At 35.3% G+C, this 16,842-nt stretch overlaps 1 protein-coding gene across 1 annotated transcript; it reads right to left on the bottom strand.

The window, feature by feature from the left end:
- Positions 1 to 238: 238 nt before the first annotated feature.
- arr (low-density lipoprotein receptor-related protein 6) lies at positions 239 to 16,642 on the bottom strand. The gene is made up of 24 exons (XM_085200252.1): positions 16,349 to 16,642; positions 16,041 to 16,264; positions 15,735 to 15,925; positions 15,045 to 15,335; positions 13,736 to 13,917; positions 13,228 to 13,457; positions 12,746 to 12,916; positions 12,105 to 12,338; positions 11,367 to 11,508; positions 11,090 to 11,254; positions 10,751 to 10,895; positions 10,102 to 10,229; positions 9,332 to 9,485; positions 8,734 to 9,008; positions 7,967 to 8,200; positions 7,602 to 7,740; positions 6,813 to 7,088; positions 6,533 to 6,715; positions 6,215 to 6,386; positions 5,778 to 5,950; positions 5,146 to 5,301; positions 4,790 to 4,901; positions 4,197 to 4,390; positions 239 to 3,892 (listed from the first exon to the last, which is right to left on the bottom strand). The coding sequence occupies exons 1-24, from the start codon at positions 16,437 to 16,439 to the stop codon at positions 3,601 to 3,603; spliced, it is 4,554 nt and encodes a 1,517-aa protein (XP_085056378.1). The 5' UTR covers positions 16,440 to 16,642; the 3' UTR covers positions 239 to 3,600.
- Positions 16,643 to 16,842: the final 200 nt, after the last annotated feature.

Below are 16,842 nucleotides of genomic sequence, written 5' to 3'. Positions count from 1 at the left end.
ATTTGTTGCCATCCGATGTTTTAAATTTGTAATAAAACGGAAATATTAAAATTTTTATATTCGACATCGAAGTTATTTTTGTACTGTTTTATAAAGATAAGTAATTCATATTAACTAGATGTATTTTTTTATATTAAATACCCAAATACCATGTTTATAATCATATGTTAATTTTTGAGTATTTGTGGGGTAAAAGGTACAATTAGAACATTTCAATAACAATAAAAAAGAGACGAAATAAACAGGTACAAAAGTTTATTAGCAAAACGTCAATCTCAGCCCACACAAGTATCGTTCAATGGATACAAGCCTGTCTGTACAACGTTTACGAAAATCCTTAAACATTATAACAAATTCTATTAACTATAAATCAAAATTATAGAATTATAGCTTACATGTTTTAATAAAGTTTAAAATGTGATAGTTATATATATATGTACATAATAATGTTTATTAAAAACTGTTGAGTTAAATGTTAATGCTATGGAAGTATGAACGTGCGTTGAGGATGCAAATGCAAAAATTTAAATATTTCAACATGATTATGAATTTGAAACTTATTGTATAAAGAACTCGCATCTTTATCATGGTTGGAATTACTCTGTATAGCAATTGTTATTTATATGTAAATATAATTAATGCAAAGATTTTTAAATTTATTTATTTTGTGCGTTTGAAGAATTCTGACAATTAGTTTAGTGTAATCTTATATTAAAAATATAATAGTATGTATTCATTTAAATATATTTTAGTGAACAATCATATACGCTTAATATTTCAATTAAAAGACGATCATAAATAAATATATTGTGTACAAAAAAACCACCCACAAAGGAGTAGTAAATAATACAAAAAAAGTTATATAAAAGAAGTGTGGGAAACGGGGTGATATAACACTAGGTTTCCCCTGCCTACACTGCTGTGTGCGGGATACAGCGTGAAGCTGAGTTTTGATTTATTGAAGTTTCACTAAAGCTTACGCTTTAGTTAACCTTCTGTTTATGTTATTATCTAATAAATTCCTGATAGTTTTAGACAAATAACTATATGCCGTCTTTTTTTACAACAGTTAGAAAGGGACAGCACAACAAAACGATTAAATGAGTATGAACTTAAGAGACGAAGTTCATAATCGTATAAAATTATAATACAAACTATTTTATAATTAATATTATAAGTAAGACAATAAGATTTTATTTACAATCAATTCTTTATAATATTTACAATATTTAGTTACTTATACAACTAGATTTGAGGCACGAACATTGAAATAGCACCAAATCGAACGTTCACATAGAATATGGATGGGTTAAAGAATTAGTGCTTGTTATTGAATAGTAATATAAAATAGTTGGCTTTGTTATGGAATCGAAACAATCGAATAACGAATCGAACAATCGTAACCGAAACAGATATAAAAGCTTCGGATAGTTTCGGAAACAGGCGCACCGCTCAATATTACGTGTTGAGGCAAGCTCCGCAATCTATCTACTTAATAGAGCGATGAAAATAATATATTCCCCTAAGTGGGAATCGAAATCACAATCGCACTGTTTTGTGCCACGACGGCCCCGATACATAAATATGTACTAAGTGTTTTATACATACTACTCGTGGAAAAGAATTTTCAAGAACTCATTGAACACGTACTGTTTTAAAAAAATGGGCTGAAAGTAGGAAACGGACACTCCGTTTAACACTATATCTCCTCTGCTTACCCAGTTTTGTGGGAAAAGCGTACGCTGGTATAAAAGTTAATTAAAAGTTAAAGAAACAGCGGTTGCTTGTTTTATTATACGCATAAAACTAATAATATGGCATCCATTTATGTTATTTATTGCTCTTATTTGTGATATAAATTCATTATCTTATATCATCATTTAAAAAGTACATTTATTTTATTTATGTAATAAATACGTACCTATTAACTAATATTAAAAAAATTGTGAATTAGTTATATTACTAAATTAATATTTGTTGTTGAGTTGAATAAAGCAATATTTACTTAATTTTTTTTTACTATACAGGGTGGAATTGTCAGCACCACTTTAAATGAAACCACAGTTTTAACTACTCTATAAAAGCCTAAATAATATAATTCGGAAAAAACATAATTCCCAAAAATGAAAAAGTTATTTTTTCAAACAAAATAAACAATAAAATTATCGTTTTAAAATAAAACGCCATTTGTAAAGTATAACATAGGCACGCACGCACTTACCTGTCAAATCGAAAACGACGCACACGTATGTGTGCGTCACACGAATTACAGGTATGGATAAAAATCGTGAAATGAAAAAAAAATCCTACGTCCAAACTGTTGAGGTACCTTGATTAATTTCTTAGGTGTGGGTTTGAAATATATGCAGTTTCAATAAAAGAAGCGCTGCCTCTTCCACCCTGTATAAATAATATGTTAATTAAATAAGTGTGAATTATCAGCGTGAAGATGATAAATATGAAAAATACTGTGAGTGTTACGTACGTTAAAAGACACTTGTTTGAAGTAACTTGAGAATAAAAGTGTCATTATTTCATATTTTGTTCTGATAAAAAAAAAACGAAAAATAATTTACTTGAATTACCAATATATAATTAAAAATAAAAGGAGTGTAATATAGTAACTAGGACAGTTTCTTATCTTGTTATGTTTTCCAACATCTGTACCATACATATCTTATAACCGAATAAAATATACGCCCACTACTGAAATTGGACCAAATCAAATAACTCTTTTAGCTTGCTAGTCATGGCCGGATTGAAGTTAAGTTGGGTATGCTCGGGAATAAAATAATATATAAAAAAAACTGTGCAGTAATAAAAAAAAACTTTAAATCTGTGCAGTACTGTACATAAGTTAACATGATTTTTTTTGACTTGACGAAACTTTCTTATCTATAGCTTACCGTTTTTTGTACATGCTAATGTTATTATTCTTTAAATTAATATCATATTGAACATATTAATTGCTTACGAAAAGTAACCATAATTAATAAATATTTAATTGGCATAAATCGTTGTTTCGTTATGAATAATTCACGGTAACAGTCATGTCTAAATTGAATCCTTAATTACTCACGTTTAAAATTAAACTCTATCTATATTCGAATACAGATAGCTCTTAAGTAGTTTTAGGAAACATTTGCAAATTCACCAAGTATAATTAGTTCACATTCTAAAATAATTTTATGCTGAAAATGGTATATTAACCTGCTCCAATTGCATGTATTATAGGGTCTAAACAGGGTCAGGTTAAGGTTCTTAATTTAGTTCCTAGTTTCGGGAAGGGAAGGGGGAGTGTGCTACGCGAGTTTTCGGGCGCAGACGAGGACAGCGAGAAGTGGGGTGCGGTTGACGAGTCATGACCACTCTGAAGGTAGAGAATAAGATAAATGAAAAGTAAGAAAAATCCTACAATTAAATATGCAGTCTTCTTCTTTCATTATTAATATCAGGGCGGTCACTACTCATCAACCGAACTGTACGACAGCTTGTTCTAGTAAGTTGCGAGTGAGTTACGTGAGCTTGTCGTAGCGGGTGGTTAGGGTCTTGTATGACATAGAGGGGTGTGCGGGAGAAGAGGGAGGGACGGGTCGGGGTCTAGGCGCGCGGCGCGGTGGCGGACCAGTCCGCCGCGGGCGCGGGCGACGGCGGCGGCGCGCGTGCGTGTTCCGACTCAGACTCGTTGGCGTCGGTGGAGGCGGGCGTGGGCGGCGGAGGGTGCGTGCGGTAGTGGCGGTAAGCGCGGCGGCGCGGGTGCGTAGCGGGCGATGGCGGCGGGTTAGCGGTGGGCCGCGGGTAGCGCCCACACAGGCTGTCCGACGCCGACCCCGACGCGGACGCAGACGCAGACGCCGAAGCTGATGGTGACATAGTACCGGATACACTTGTTCTGTGGAAAATGTCAATGCTTTTTGTTAATTTAACGTAAGGGTAAATACAGTAGATGTAGTAATAGCCCCCACCTTCCGATCAATTATGTAGAGTCAACGCGTGTTAAATGATGAAATTTTAGAGACAAGGATACATAAGTAATTCACTTCTCCGAGTGGAAATCAAACCCATAACCATTATAGTTACAGTTGACAGATGCTGTGCTGGTACACCATCCTAGCGTTTAATGAATATGACGAATTCGACAACTCTCACAACACATAAATTAACAACAAATTTACATAATATACGAGCAAACTGACTGTTCATACAACACGTCCCTGGCGGGGCGCGGCGGGTCCGGTTTGAAGGCGAAGGCGGGTCGGGGAGGGGGGCGGCGTGCGCGTCTCACTCGGCGCAGCGCTGCCCACGCCGCCGCAAGCGCCGCGCCCGCGCCCGCCACCACGCCGCACGCCACCAGCGCGTGCGACTGGCGCCCGCCCGTCGGGGACACTACCTGGAAAGTGGTTAGACCGGGTTGCTGTACTTTTTATGTAATTACATTTATTAATTTTCATATATTAGATAAATATGACAAAGGTTGAACTAGTGGAACGTTGAGCGTAGATCAGTTAAGTAGCGTTAAGACCTTTTCTGGTATAATATGTATGTTTTAATATTGTGTATAATAATAGATAAATAGCTCGACAACTTACACCAATATATATAATATCAAAGAAATCAAAATATTTTAAATAAAAATATATTAAAATAAACTTATATAGAAATAAAATATTTATTTCAAAATAAAATGTCACTCTATTATTCAATACCAACTGAAAACTCATTTTAACTTTATATACGTTTTAAATCTAGTACATATCATGGGAGACATATAATAAATTCATATGAATACCTGATCTTTATGAACATATCCGCAAATGGCGGGCGCCTCGTCACTGCCGTCTTCGCAGTGCGCGCGCCCGTCGCATAGAAACTTCGGTGGTAAGCAGAGACGCTCGTCACATCTGTTCAATTAATATAATAATGAGTACGTATTTGTATAAATCTAAATGATGATTCATTTGTGATTTGCTAAAGTACTTATAGTAAATTTGATTGTCGATACTTAATAATAATCTAAATGTAACGATTGTGAAGTGAGTGTACAATGACATCTAATATATTAAAAGAAGACGTATCGATCGTCTTTTTGTTCGATTGATTTTTTTGCCGCACGGTCGCGTCTATAGCGGTAGTAATGTTGGCAACCTGAAGGCGTCGGGTAGCGGGTCACGCGCGCAGTAGGCGCCGGCGGCGCAGGCACCCAGCGCGGCAGCGCAGGAGCCGTCGGCGCAGCGCAGGCCGGCGCACGGGTCGCAGCGCGCCTCGTCCGAGCCGTCGGCGCAGTCGCGCTGGCCGTCGCACCTTTTGTTAGTGGAGAACGTTTGGTGTTAGTTAATTCTAGTTGAAATATATTATTTAAAAAAACCGTTTAAAAAAATAAGTCTATATTTTTTGACTATACGAGTATATAAGGAAATCCGGAGCAGAACCAGAGTTACTGACATAGCCCAAAGAATTGGTAGCCTGAAGTGGTAATGGGCGGAGTGTATTTGTCGTAAAGCCGACGCTTGCTGGGGTAGACGTGTCTTTGAGTGGGGATACCTACCTATATATAAAACATCCGGTGGGACGACCCTCTGCAAGATGGACCGAGGATCCAAAGAAGTTGGTATTAAGTGGATGGATACGAAGAGCTGAAGAACGTGTGTGGTGGCGAGAATAGGGAAAGAGCTACATATGTCCAACATGGGACGATTGATGATGATATATTTAGTTAAGTAAGGTTCATAAAATGATCATCTATTTCACTAAAGCGAATATCTCATATTCATTATAACCTCCACTCGATGGGTATGCAGTGCGCGGGCTCGTCACAGGCCACGTGCGCAGGCGCGCAGGCGCGGCGCTCGTGCGCGCAGCGCAGGCCGCAGCCGCAGGCACCTCCCGCACCGCACGCGCCCGGCTCGCCGCCGCACGCGCGCCCGCCGTAGCACGGGTGCTCGCGAGATACCTGGAATGTCCAAATTCGATTAATCGGACTAATTGTTGTCGTTAGGCATTCGGATAATTGAATGTATGCAGCAACGCGTGTTTTGTACATATTCTTATGTGTTTATTGAAAACAAAAAACATGTATCAGTAAAAGTCAATGTTTAATAACGAATGAAATATTTTCCAAACTATGATGTGCACACTTATTTACACAAGTTTATACTTTTAATAAAATCGTAACTCTATTACTTTGATACAGTGTGAAGCTGATTTGACTACATACCTTGACGACGGCGACGGCGGCTACGAGGCGAGCGACGTGCGGCAGTGGCGCGGCGGGCGCGTCGCGGCGCTGCAGCGCGAGGCGCATGGGCGCGCGCTCGCCGCCCAAATACAGCGCGCCCGCGTACGCCGCCAGCGCGCCCACTGCGCCGCCTTGCCATATCACGCGGCGCCTGGGGAACAATGTTTACGTATAGAAAGATTTGCAGTCATTTTTACTGTAGTACCCACCTCATAATTATAAATTCAAAAGTACCTTTTTCCAACTAATTAAATTCCATATCTATTAACATAAATAAAATATACATATTGTACTCACGTAGCAGGCGAGTCCAGGTCAGCGGCGTAGATCTGGCGCGCGACTACCCAGTACAGTGTGTCCGTGGCGTGGTCGAGCGCCAACGCCGACACGTTGGCGGCGCGCGCCACCTCGACGCGAGCACCGCCGTCCACGTCCGCGCGCATCACGGCGTTGAGCGCCGCGTCGCTCCAGATCAGTATTCTGTTATAGATGAAAAAAAGACAAAGTTATAAACAGGAATAAAATGTAGGAGACTAAAACATGTAACTATTATTATAAAATAAATTGTTACACATACCTTTTAGTCTGATGGAAAGCCAATAACCTCGGCATCATATTCTCTCTTCTCAATATAATTCCAGTTGAAGAGTTATTATCAATAGAAGTAGCATTAATAGAGTCAGTGTCTAAACAAGTCCAGTACAACGTCCTTCCCAACACATCGAGCACCATGTGGAAGGGACGGGAGAGACCGGTCACTACCACGGAGGAGTCAGCAACGGCGGACGTGGTAGAATACGAGATGGGTACCCGCTTTATAGAATGTGAGTCGTCGTCCATCCAGTACAGGTGTCTGAAAACGTATAAGGTTATAACAGATTTATCGAAACAAAACCCCGGGGCACCCTGAAGGCAGCAGTAGCCCGCAATAGGCGGGCTTTCCTAAGGCGCCCTAGTGACATGCCCTGACGATCTTGTGGCGTCTCATATAAGTGGAGAGATTTTCCGCTGGAATTTAGTGGGTAGTTTCGGGCTTTTTGCGCGAAGTCCCACAGTACCATCCGTCCTGCACACGAATGGTCTGCGTAAACGCATTTCCCAGCGATAAAAGTATAGTTATGTTAAATTTTATATAATTGATTCTTTATTCAAGTATAATTTTGCTAATAAATTTAAAACAAATTTTGCACTATATTTAAATGTAATTTTTATGAAGCAGAACTAGAATGAGAACAGAATTACAGACATTGGGCATACAGTGTTTGCTTCCAAACAGTTATACATAATTGAAAAAAAGTTTCATATAAATGTTTCCCATGTAAAAGCAAATTTAAACAAATAAATAAGAGTACTTTATTAGACTTACTTATTAATAGGATCATATTCAATAGCTCTCACGCTTTTAAGTCCCGTCAAAGGAATAAATGCTTCATTACATTCGCCATTCGCAACTAATATACGTCCAATCGCATTCTTTTGGGCATATAACAAAAATTCTTCCGGTTCTGAAAAATATAGCAAAATATATATAGTTTAGTAAGCTGATGGAAACTAGTGATAAGACACTGTTCCTTAGATACCTTACAAATTTTTAAGACATTCTGAGACGCTCCGAGTGGCAAAGTTGCAACAAGGGAATGAAGAAAAAAAGGGTATTGACATGCAGACATACAGAGAGAGACAGATAATAAAGAGACTTAATAAGGGCTGCAAACAGAAAGAAAAACAGACCTGAACATGTCAAATTATCTCTATTCAACTTATAATGCGTGGGACAGGCGCATCTGTAATCATTATTGGGTAACGGCATACACAGGTGCGAACAACCGCCATTGTCGACTCCGCATTGGTTAGACAGCGTGTCCCTTGCACGATGGTACACCTTCAAATCCGATATGTAGTCTAAATGTTTGTGAATTGTGTGACGATTGGTGCTGTTCGTTTTCTGTGCTACTTCTACTAAACCTGTTAATTTATTTTTAAATTTAATTATAAAATAACATAAGAAATATTATGAAATAATTAAAACATTCTATGCCCTATGATACTTATAATCACTTTTCACAAACTTAATACTATATCGCAATTATAACAGGGGCTGACAGAATCTAATATCAAGGCACTCCATTCTCCACATTTAGGAGGAACTTGAGTATTGAATGGTAGTACTCAGCAACGCACTTTGTCTTAATAGAGGAGATAAATAAAATATTACCCCGAGTGGGGTAAGAATCCACAACTATTGCGTTTCCACAAAACGGCACTGGGCCGCGATGTCCTCAATTATTTGTTCTTTTCTTTGTTATGGCATTCCGAATTTACCTGTAGAGCAATAATCACTTCGCCAATGTTCCGTCTTATGGAGAACACTTAAAGAAGCTTGTATGTTAAAGAAGAGATAATTACTTAAAAGGAGAATGCATGTTAAAAAGAGATCCAATTAAAATACTTCCTTATCTATGCCTTCATCTAGTCCTCAATAACAAAAAAAAACACACCTGTAACCCAATCACCCCAAAACAGTTTATCTCCATACAAAGCCAACGCATACGGCATGGAGACATTTGCAATTAGCACTTTCCTTCCGGTCCCATTAAGGAATGCATATTCTATAGTAGGCGTATCTAGAGCCGCCCAGTATATAACTCGCTTTTCATAGTCTATGGCCAGAGCTTGAACTTTGCCCACTTGTTCGAATAAAACCGTAGTGGAACTCCCGTCCATTGTAGCGCGCTTTATTGTCTTTGAGCCTAGCTCTGACCAGTACATGTAGCTGGAAATAATGTAAATAATATTAAAGAAAATGTATGGATTTGGACGTAGTGGGACTTGAACTTGCTTGGAAAGGTACTTAGTTAGCGTTTAATATTGATATTTGTACATTTTGAGCCATTAAAATTCAGCTTTATGACAGTGGGTGGTATATTTAAATAATATGGGAAGCTTCATAAGAGCTTGAAGCTTATCGCTAAATCCCACATATCATAGGAAAAGCAAAAGTAACCTAATATTAACACATTCCGTTCATCACGAACCATCCAAATTTCTAGACAAAGCTTGAAACTCAAAGGCGAATATATATTAATATACATTTACCCTTTACGTGGATCCAAAGCGATACTTTTAGGTCTTTTCAGCCCTTGCCATATAAGGGTGCGTCGACTGGAACCGTCTATCCTTGCAACTTCTATACGTTGAGTTGTTGTATCTGTCCAATATATGTTTTGACCTGACCAGTCTATTGCCAGGCCTGTAAAATACGTGAAAAAAAAATACATTTACACTATATTTTGTAATAGCAAGGTAGGCCGTGGGAACCTATTATTACTTTCTAGCGGAACTCGACGCGAAAAAAAACTCGAATAATTCATTCTTCCAAGTGAGAATGGAGTCTACAACCGTTGCGGCGTATATAGTCAGTACGACATCAAGACAAGTTCAATAGTTCTACTAAAGCTAAAATGTTACATGATGTAAAAGAAATTTTATAAAAGAAACCAATCCATAATAATTCAATCCATAATTCCCTAATATATAGCAAATGGAGACCTTTGAAGTAGACTTACGCCCAATGTTAATAACCAATCCTAATCCAAAAATTGCTACCATAGATTGAAATAGACAGAGATGGAGGTAGGCATGCAGGTTAGTGATTGGATAGATATGTCGGACAGTACGAGATAGACGTTAACTGGAGATAGGAGATACATTATTAATATTGGGCGTTATAGTATAGTATAGTACATTTTTTCCTAACTTCACAAATAATATCAGTGCAATCATAGAAATTAGTGATAATACACTCTCTTTCATATCCTCCACTTTATAATATAAAATAAGCAACAATTTTACACCATCAAGCTCACCTTCCACAAAACCAACCCATTCCAGTATCCTCTCTATATTAGCTCCATTTACTGAACAACGATTAATTGTCTTGCTTTTACTATCAGACCAGTATATCTTTGAACCCGACACATGAACTGCTAAAGCACTGCAAAAATATTAAAATGTGAGTTTACTAAAAATTATATTTATGAACATTACATTATACTTAAAAAAATATTAAATTTTAAAATAATAGTTCATAAATTAAAGATATAATTCTTATATATTAAGAGGCGGTTGTAAACTAAGTTAGCGATTGTTAATTAGTTGATTGCTCATGAACTAAGAACGAGGAACCAAGAATAACTAATATGGTGTTGATGATTAGTGCACAGTTTTTAGGGTAAGAAATTGTACCCACCAAACTGTGCGTTATCGAGTGGTCTAAGTGCGTGTGCCTTAGAATTAGTGCTTTATTACGTACTCTGAGTGCCTGTAAACTAGCACCGGTGCGTTATTGGATGGACTCAAAGTGCGTGTTCTGTAGAACCAGTGTGTTGAGTTGAGAACTCTTAGTAGGTGTGCACTGGCAGCAGTGCTTTATGGAGTAGTCTGTATATACATATGTAGAATCGAAAACTAAAATCAATTTAAATGACAATGAAATATATTAAAAACTGTAATTACCTGACTTCCTTCAACTCTCTTATGGGAAGTACCGCATCATTATTTTCATTTTCCACGCTAATTAAACCAATGACGTTTTTTCTGCTGTATACTAAAAACGCTTCTGGTTCTATACAATTTTTGTTATCGTTACTCAGTTCCAAACCTGGGGATAATGGTAAAATATAGATATATTACTTAGAAAAATATTAAAACTATATATTTATACACTTTACACAAAATTACTTGTTTTAATAATATCCTCATATCTTAAATTTATTCGTGAGTTGTTACGGTCTTTTGTAGCTTGTATAAAAAATATATATATCGTTAAAATAAAAAAAACACTATACAACTCACCTAACGGACAGCTACACACGTAATCGTTTGGTCTATTAAAACATAAATGCGAACATCCGCCATTTGCATTTGCACACGCGTTTTGTCCAAGTGGCTGTTTTAGCCGTATCGCTTTCAGCCCCATCATATTTGCCATTTGTTCCACCACAGATTGTCTTTCACCACCTTTATTTATTTATATAAGTGATTAATTAAATTTTATCTTAAGTCATAAAAATTTAAATTTATTTTTTATCTTTCTATGTCTCCATAAAAATCATATATAAATAAAACATACCAGTATCTTTATTAATCCTATCCAAGGTCCGCCTTTGCATATCAGTCCAGTACAACTGTTGTCCTAGTAATGTCAAACCAAATATATGAAGGATGTCACTGCTGTGTAACTCTGTTCTATTTGTACCGTCCATGTTGCACACCTGAAATCAAAATATGCAAATATTTTTTTCACCTTAGACAGCAAGGCAGGCAAAAACCTAGGTTTAATCCTAGGATTAAGATACTCTATTCGCCATTTAGACACTTCCGCTTCCCCATTTTCCTTAAGAATTCTGAAGGCATTACATGTTGTGACAGATTGACTAAGGTGAACGCTGAACTTGGCCCCATTAAATATTTCTTTCACCTGAGTGGGAATCAAGCCAACAACGTCGCGTTTACAGTCGAATGCCTGCGTCATGACGGCCTAATAAAATGTATTGTGTTTATTGAATATTTATATTACTTTAAGTAAATTAGCAATCGATCAAACTATAAGTAAATTCGTTATAAATTAATTAATCTTATTAATTATAATTAATCTTAATAATTATTTATCTTTAAAATTCGTTAAAAAAAGTAGAAAAATCATCTGCATTTGCCGGTTTATATAAAAAAATGTCTTATTTTCCGCTTTTTTTTCGGAAAATTTATAACACTAATAATTTACTACGCCAGTGTGTCTATGTGCATGAATCTATCAGTGCGTGCGTATGTAATCATTTACAATAACAAAACAAGAAATAATATACAATACCTCTATTTTATGCATTCTAGCATCACCCCAGTAAAGTTTATTGTTCACTGTATCCAAAGCTATGCCATTGGGCCATGTTAGTTTTTCTGATATTAACAATCGTCTATCGGTTCCGTCTAGGTTAGCCCTTTCTATTTTGGGTTTTTTCTCATTCCAGTCTGACCAGAACATCCATCCTGCAGTGGGATGCAAAGCAATGGCGCGAGGATTGAATAGATCATCGTGGATTATTACCTGTAAAATAATGAAAGTCAAATTGGTTAATTTAATAAATATATATAATAAGCATAAATAATGACATTTCGATTATGGAGTTTCCAAGAGGCGCGGGTTTAAATCCTGCTATATTCAAAAACCAAATAAATGTTATTTTATATTTTAGTTTACCCAATGTGTACCGCTAAGTAATAATAACTCTATTAGTAAACTATACCCACAAATAAAAAAAATATATAAATGTTTTATTAAACTCCAGCTATTAACAACAAACTTAATTAGGCTTACTTTGGTGTTCTGCGCGTTTTTTAAACTATTCATTTCCCTGAATGGTAATCAAACCCACAACTATCGCCGTTCGAAAGTTTTGCCCGTTTTATGTTTAAAACAAACTAAAAAAAATGTTTAAAGTCACAAACATATACCTTCCTAGAGCTGCCATCTAATCTGGCAACAGTAATAGTATCGGAAACAGGGTCAGTCCAATAAATATTTCTTGCTATAGGATCTATTGCAATGGAATCTGGTTTGCCGCTGCTGTGTATCACTGTGGACTGCTCACTGCCATCGAGACGCGCTCTCGATATTGTTTTAGACTGCAATTATATTTATATAAACATGTCATAAATGTCTTTTTTTATTTTTTTATTAGTATCATACTGTATTTTGCATACATCAGTGCAGGGAACCTTATGTATTATTTTATTACAAATAGTGTAGTGTTTCATTTGCATATTGTCTATGTAGAGAAAAAGCTTACCTATAAAATAAGCTCACATAAGTATTTATTCTGTTTAACTTTCAATATTCTTTTCAAACCCAAGATTTATAATAATATATGAAATATAAAAACATAGCAACTTAAATAAATTATTGTCATAATTGAATTACAAATAAAAAGAATTACCAAACTGTCAGCCCAATATATATATTCAGTTTTAGGATCAAAATCCACTGTTAGAGCTTGTTTCAAATCTTTCAAAGGTAAAGGGTATGGAGTGAAATCTGATGAATCTAAAGATATTTTAGATATCATAGATCTCTGAGCTACAAGAAGTAGAGACTGTGGGCCATTGTGACAAGTTGTGTTACTGCCCTCTATTAGTTTTACCCCTGTGGGGCAGGCACAGACATAACCTGAAAACAGAAGTTAGTTTTATAGTTTTTTTACAGTGTATCCCATATATAGCAAACTAGGCAGGGAGAACCCAATGTTAAGACATTACATTCCCCACTTTTGACCCAATATTCAAAACATTACATTTCCCAAAATTTTAATTAATTTCCAAAAATGTGTGAAAGGTTTATTTATATTTTGCCTTTTAATAATACTAGCTTTTGTATGCTTAATATAAAAACATTTTCATAAGTGTTATTAATGTTAATAATTTAATAAAAAATCGTGCATAAATTACCTGGTGGATAAGGAGCTAAAAGGCACAAATGGGAACATCCTTCATTATCCTTACAAGGATAGTCTCCTGTGGGCATCACTTGTCTGCTATTGTCAAAAACTTTGATGTCAACTGGAGCTGAATCAGATCTTTGAATTTCCTTCAAACCAGTGTGCGTGTTTATATCCCATGTGTAGATTATCCTAAGAACATATGTTTTGTTTTAGGCACTTTTGGTCTAATTTTATAGATTTTTCTTAGTTTTCTACTTATTGCTGCTGCATATAGTATGACTAGCGGACGCGCGCAGCTTCGCTTACTTATTTAGGGGTGAATTCTAATAAGCCATGAAACATGTGTTCAATGAAATATTTTTAAGAGTCTAAATTTCAAATTTTATAAAAATTGGTGGCGATTTATAGAATTTTCCATACAAACTTTCAACCCCTTATTTGCACCCTTAGGGGAAGAATTCTAGAAAATCATGAAAAATGTGTTCAATTAAATACTTTTAAAAGTCTAAATTTAAGATTTTATAAAAATCGGTGGCGATTTAAGAATTTTTCCATACAAACTTTCAACCCCTTATTGCACCCTTAGGGGAAGAATTCTAGAAAACCATGAAACATATGTTCAATTAAATACTTTTAAAAGTCTAAATTTAAAATTTTATAAAAGAATTTTTCGATACAAACTTTCAACCCCTTATTTGCACCCTTAGGGGAAGAATTCTAGAAAACGATGAAACATGTGTTGAATAAATACTTTTAAGAGTCTGAATTTCAAATTTTATAAGAATCGGTGCCGATTTATTTTTTTTTCCATACAAACTTTCAACCTCTATTTCACCCCTTTAGGATTAAAATTTTTCAAAATCCCTTCTTAGTAGACGTCCAGATTACAAAAGTAAACATCTGTCCAAATTCCACGTTTCTACGCACAGCAGTTACGGCTGTGCGTGCGTCTTACCTCAGTCAGTGAGGACAAGTCCTTTTATAAATATAGATAAGCAGGGAAAACTTTGTGGACCATTTGGTGCTACTATTTCTACTCAAATTTGAGATGTGAGTGGTGGAATTGAACACCACAAATTGTACAATAGGAAGAGGAAATGGAAATATTTTTTCTACAATCAGGATCAAATCCACAATCACCACATTTACAGTCAGATGCTGTCCCACTGCAACATAGCAGCTCTAGTAAATGTTCATATTTTTAATATTGTTGTTTAGCTTACTTATACAAAAGAGCACAGATTTGTGTCTGAAAGAAATATTAATATCTACAAAATTACTTAATAAAATTGTAGTCAAATAGAAAAATAAATTACATTGTCTCCCAATCAGTCCAATATAATCTGTCATTGAAAAAAGTCAAAGCATATGGATACTTCAGTCCTTCCTTAACAATTCTTTTCCTTTTATTACCACTAAAGTCTATGACATCTAGAAATTGTAACTTGGAATCCACCCAGTATATTAAATTGCTGTCATAGTCCACTGTTATTCCATTTGGCCAAAAAATATGGTCTTTAACAATAACTTTCCGAGTGGCCGGGTCTCCATTCATACCAGCTCTTTCTATTTTTGGAATCTCTCCCCAGTCAGTCCAGAACATTAATCTATAAAGTAAGTAATATAGTGTGAATATTATAAAGTTCTCTTGCTTTTTTTAAAAGTATTTTTCTGTATAAATATTGTTTTAAGCAGCAAAGTTTAGTGTAAAAAAATTTAATATTTTTATTAATCTATTTGGTCCTGTAGGCAGAGAGGTACTAAAGGAAGAACACATACCATTAATTACATATTATTGTATATATATATAAATAATTACATATTATTTGTCTAACCAGAGCAGGGAAAATAAACTTTTCCCAAAGTGGGAATTAAATTTACAATTATTTACAGTCGGAGGCTATACACCACACCACAGATGATTGTGAGTTTTGATTTTCTCAAGACTGTCTTTATATTCAACATGAAATATTCTTAAATAAGATGGAAAATCAAATTATACAAACCCCTCTTTAGGAACAACTGCAATTGCCCGTGCTAGATCAATATCTGACCAGAAAAGGACTTTTCTATATTTTTGATCTATACCTATCACTTCTATTCTATTAGTTTCTCCATCTGTCCAGTATATCTTTTCAGTGTACCAATCAATTGCAATACCTGACGGAGTTATTAAGCCTGTAGAGACTATTCTGACCTACAAATATTGTTTTTATTTTTAATATGATGTATGTATATGAAGTTTTACTTAAAAAATATTCCAATATGATGAAAGTAAGGAAATTATTATTGTAAAATGAATATTGACCTACCTTCTGTCCCGAATGTGTACTATTATATTCCATACATTGTATCAATTCCGCAGTCTGTTCCGACCAGCATACTAAATTTTTCCTATATAGGAAATCTACAGCAGAGCCTTGCTCCAATCCCTTAATTATTGCATTATATTTAACTAACTTAGAAGTATTTACTATTCGTATATTGGAAGCCGTAGAATATAACAACACAGGATTACTTACGCTCGAGTAATAACCTGATAAACAAACAAATACATTCATGACTAAAACTGTATTAGTATTTAAATCAAATTATATAAAATTTTGTTAAATTATTATACCTTTTAATTGTAAAAACATTAACAAACAAAAGACGTAGATAACATTTTGTATAATTTTGTCGGCTTGAACTATTCTTCGGCGCTTCGTCATAATGAAAACAAATGAAGCCCGATCGTGAAACACCTCATGAGTTTATTTTAACATTGCACTTTAACTTATAAGGCACTATTAGGAATTTAACGCATAAACAACACAATTATTTTTACATTTATTATAACTAAGCAGCTATATATGTTTAATTATTATACAACTTATTTATCATAACAAGCTTGGAATATTCATGGCAAAGATCAACAAAGTTAAAGGTACAGATAAAAAAATGCAATATTAATCTTTACTTATGATCCACAGACAGTGAAATGTTATCATATAAATAAAATTACATTTTAAATAGCAAGAAAGTGTGTAATATTTGTTAAGTATTTATAATAAAATTAAATACTGTTTGTACATCTGTAATTAAATTTTATTAAGGTAGCGCCATCTGTCAATA

This window comes from Heliconius melpomene, chromosome 17 (genome assembly GCF_056956725.1).
Source record: "Heliconius melpomene rosina isolate 202511_hmr_F chromosome 17, ASM5695672v1, whole genome shotgun sequence".
NCBI lineage: Eukaryota > Metazoa > Arthropoda > Insecta > Lepidoptera > Nymphalidae > Heliconius > Heliconius melpomene.
The sequence above is the reverse complement of the archived record's forward strand: the minus strand, read 5'-3'. Positions and strand labels throughout refer to the sequence as shown.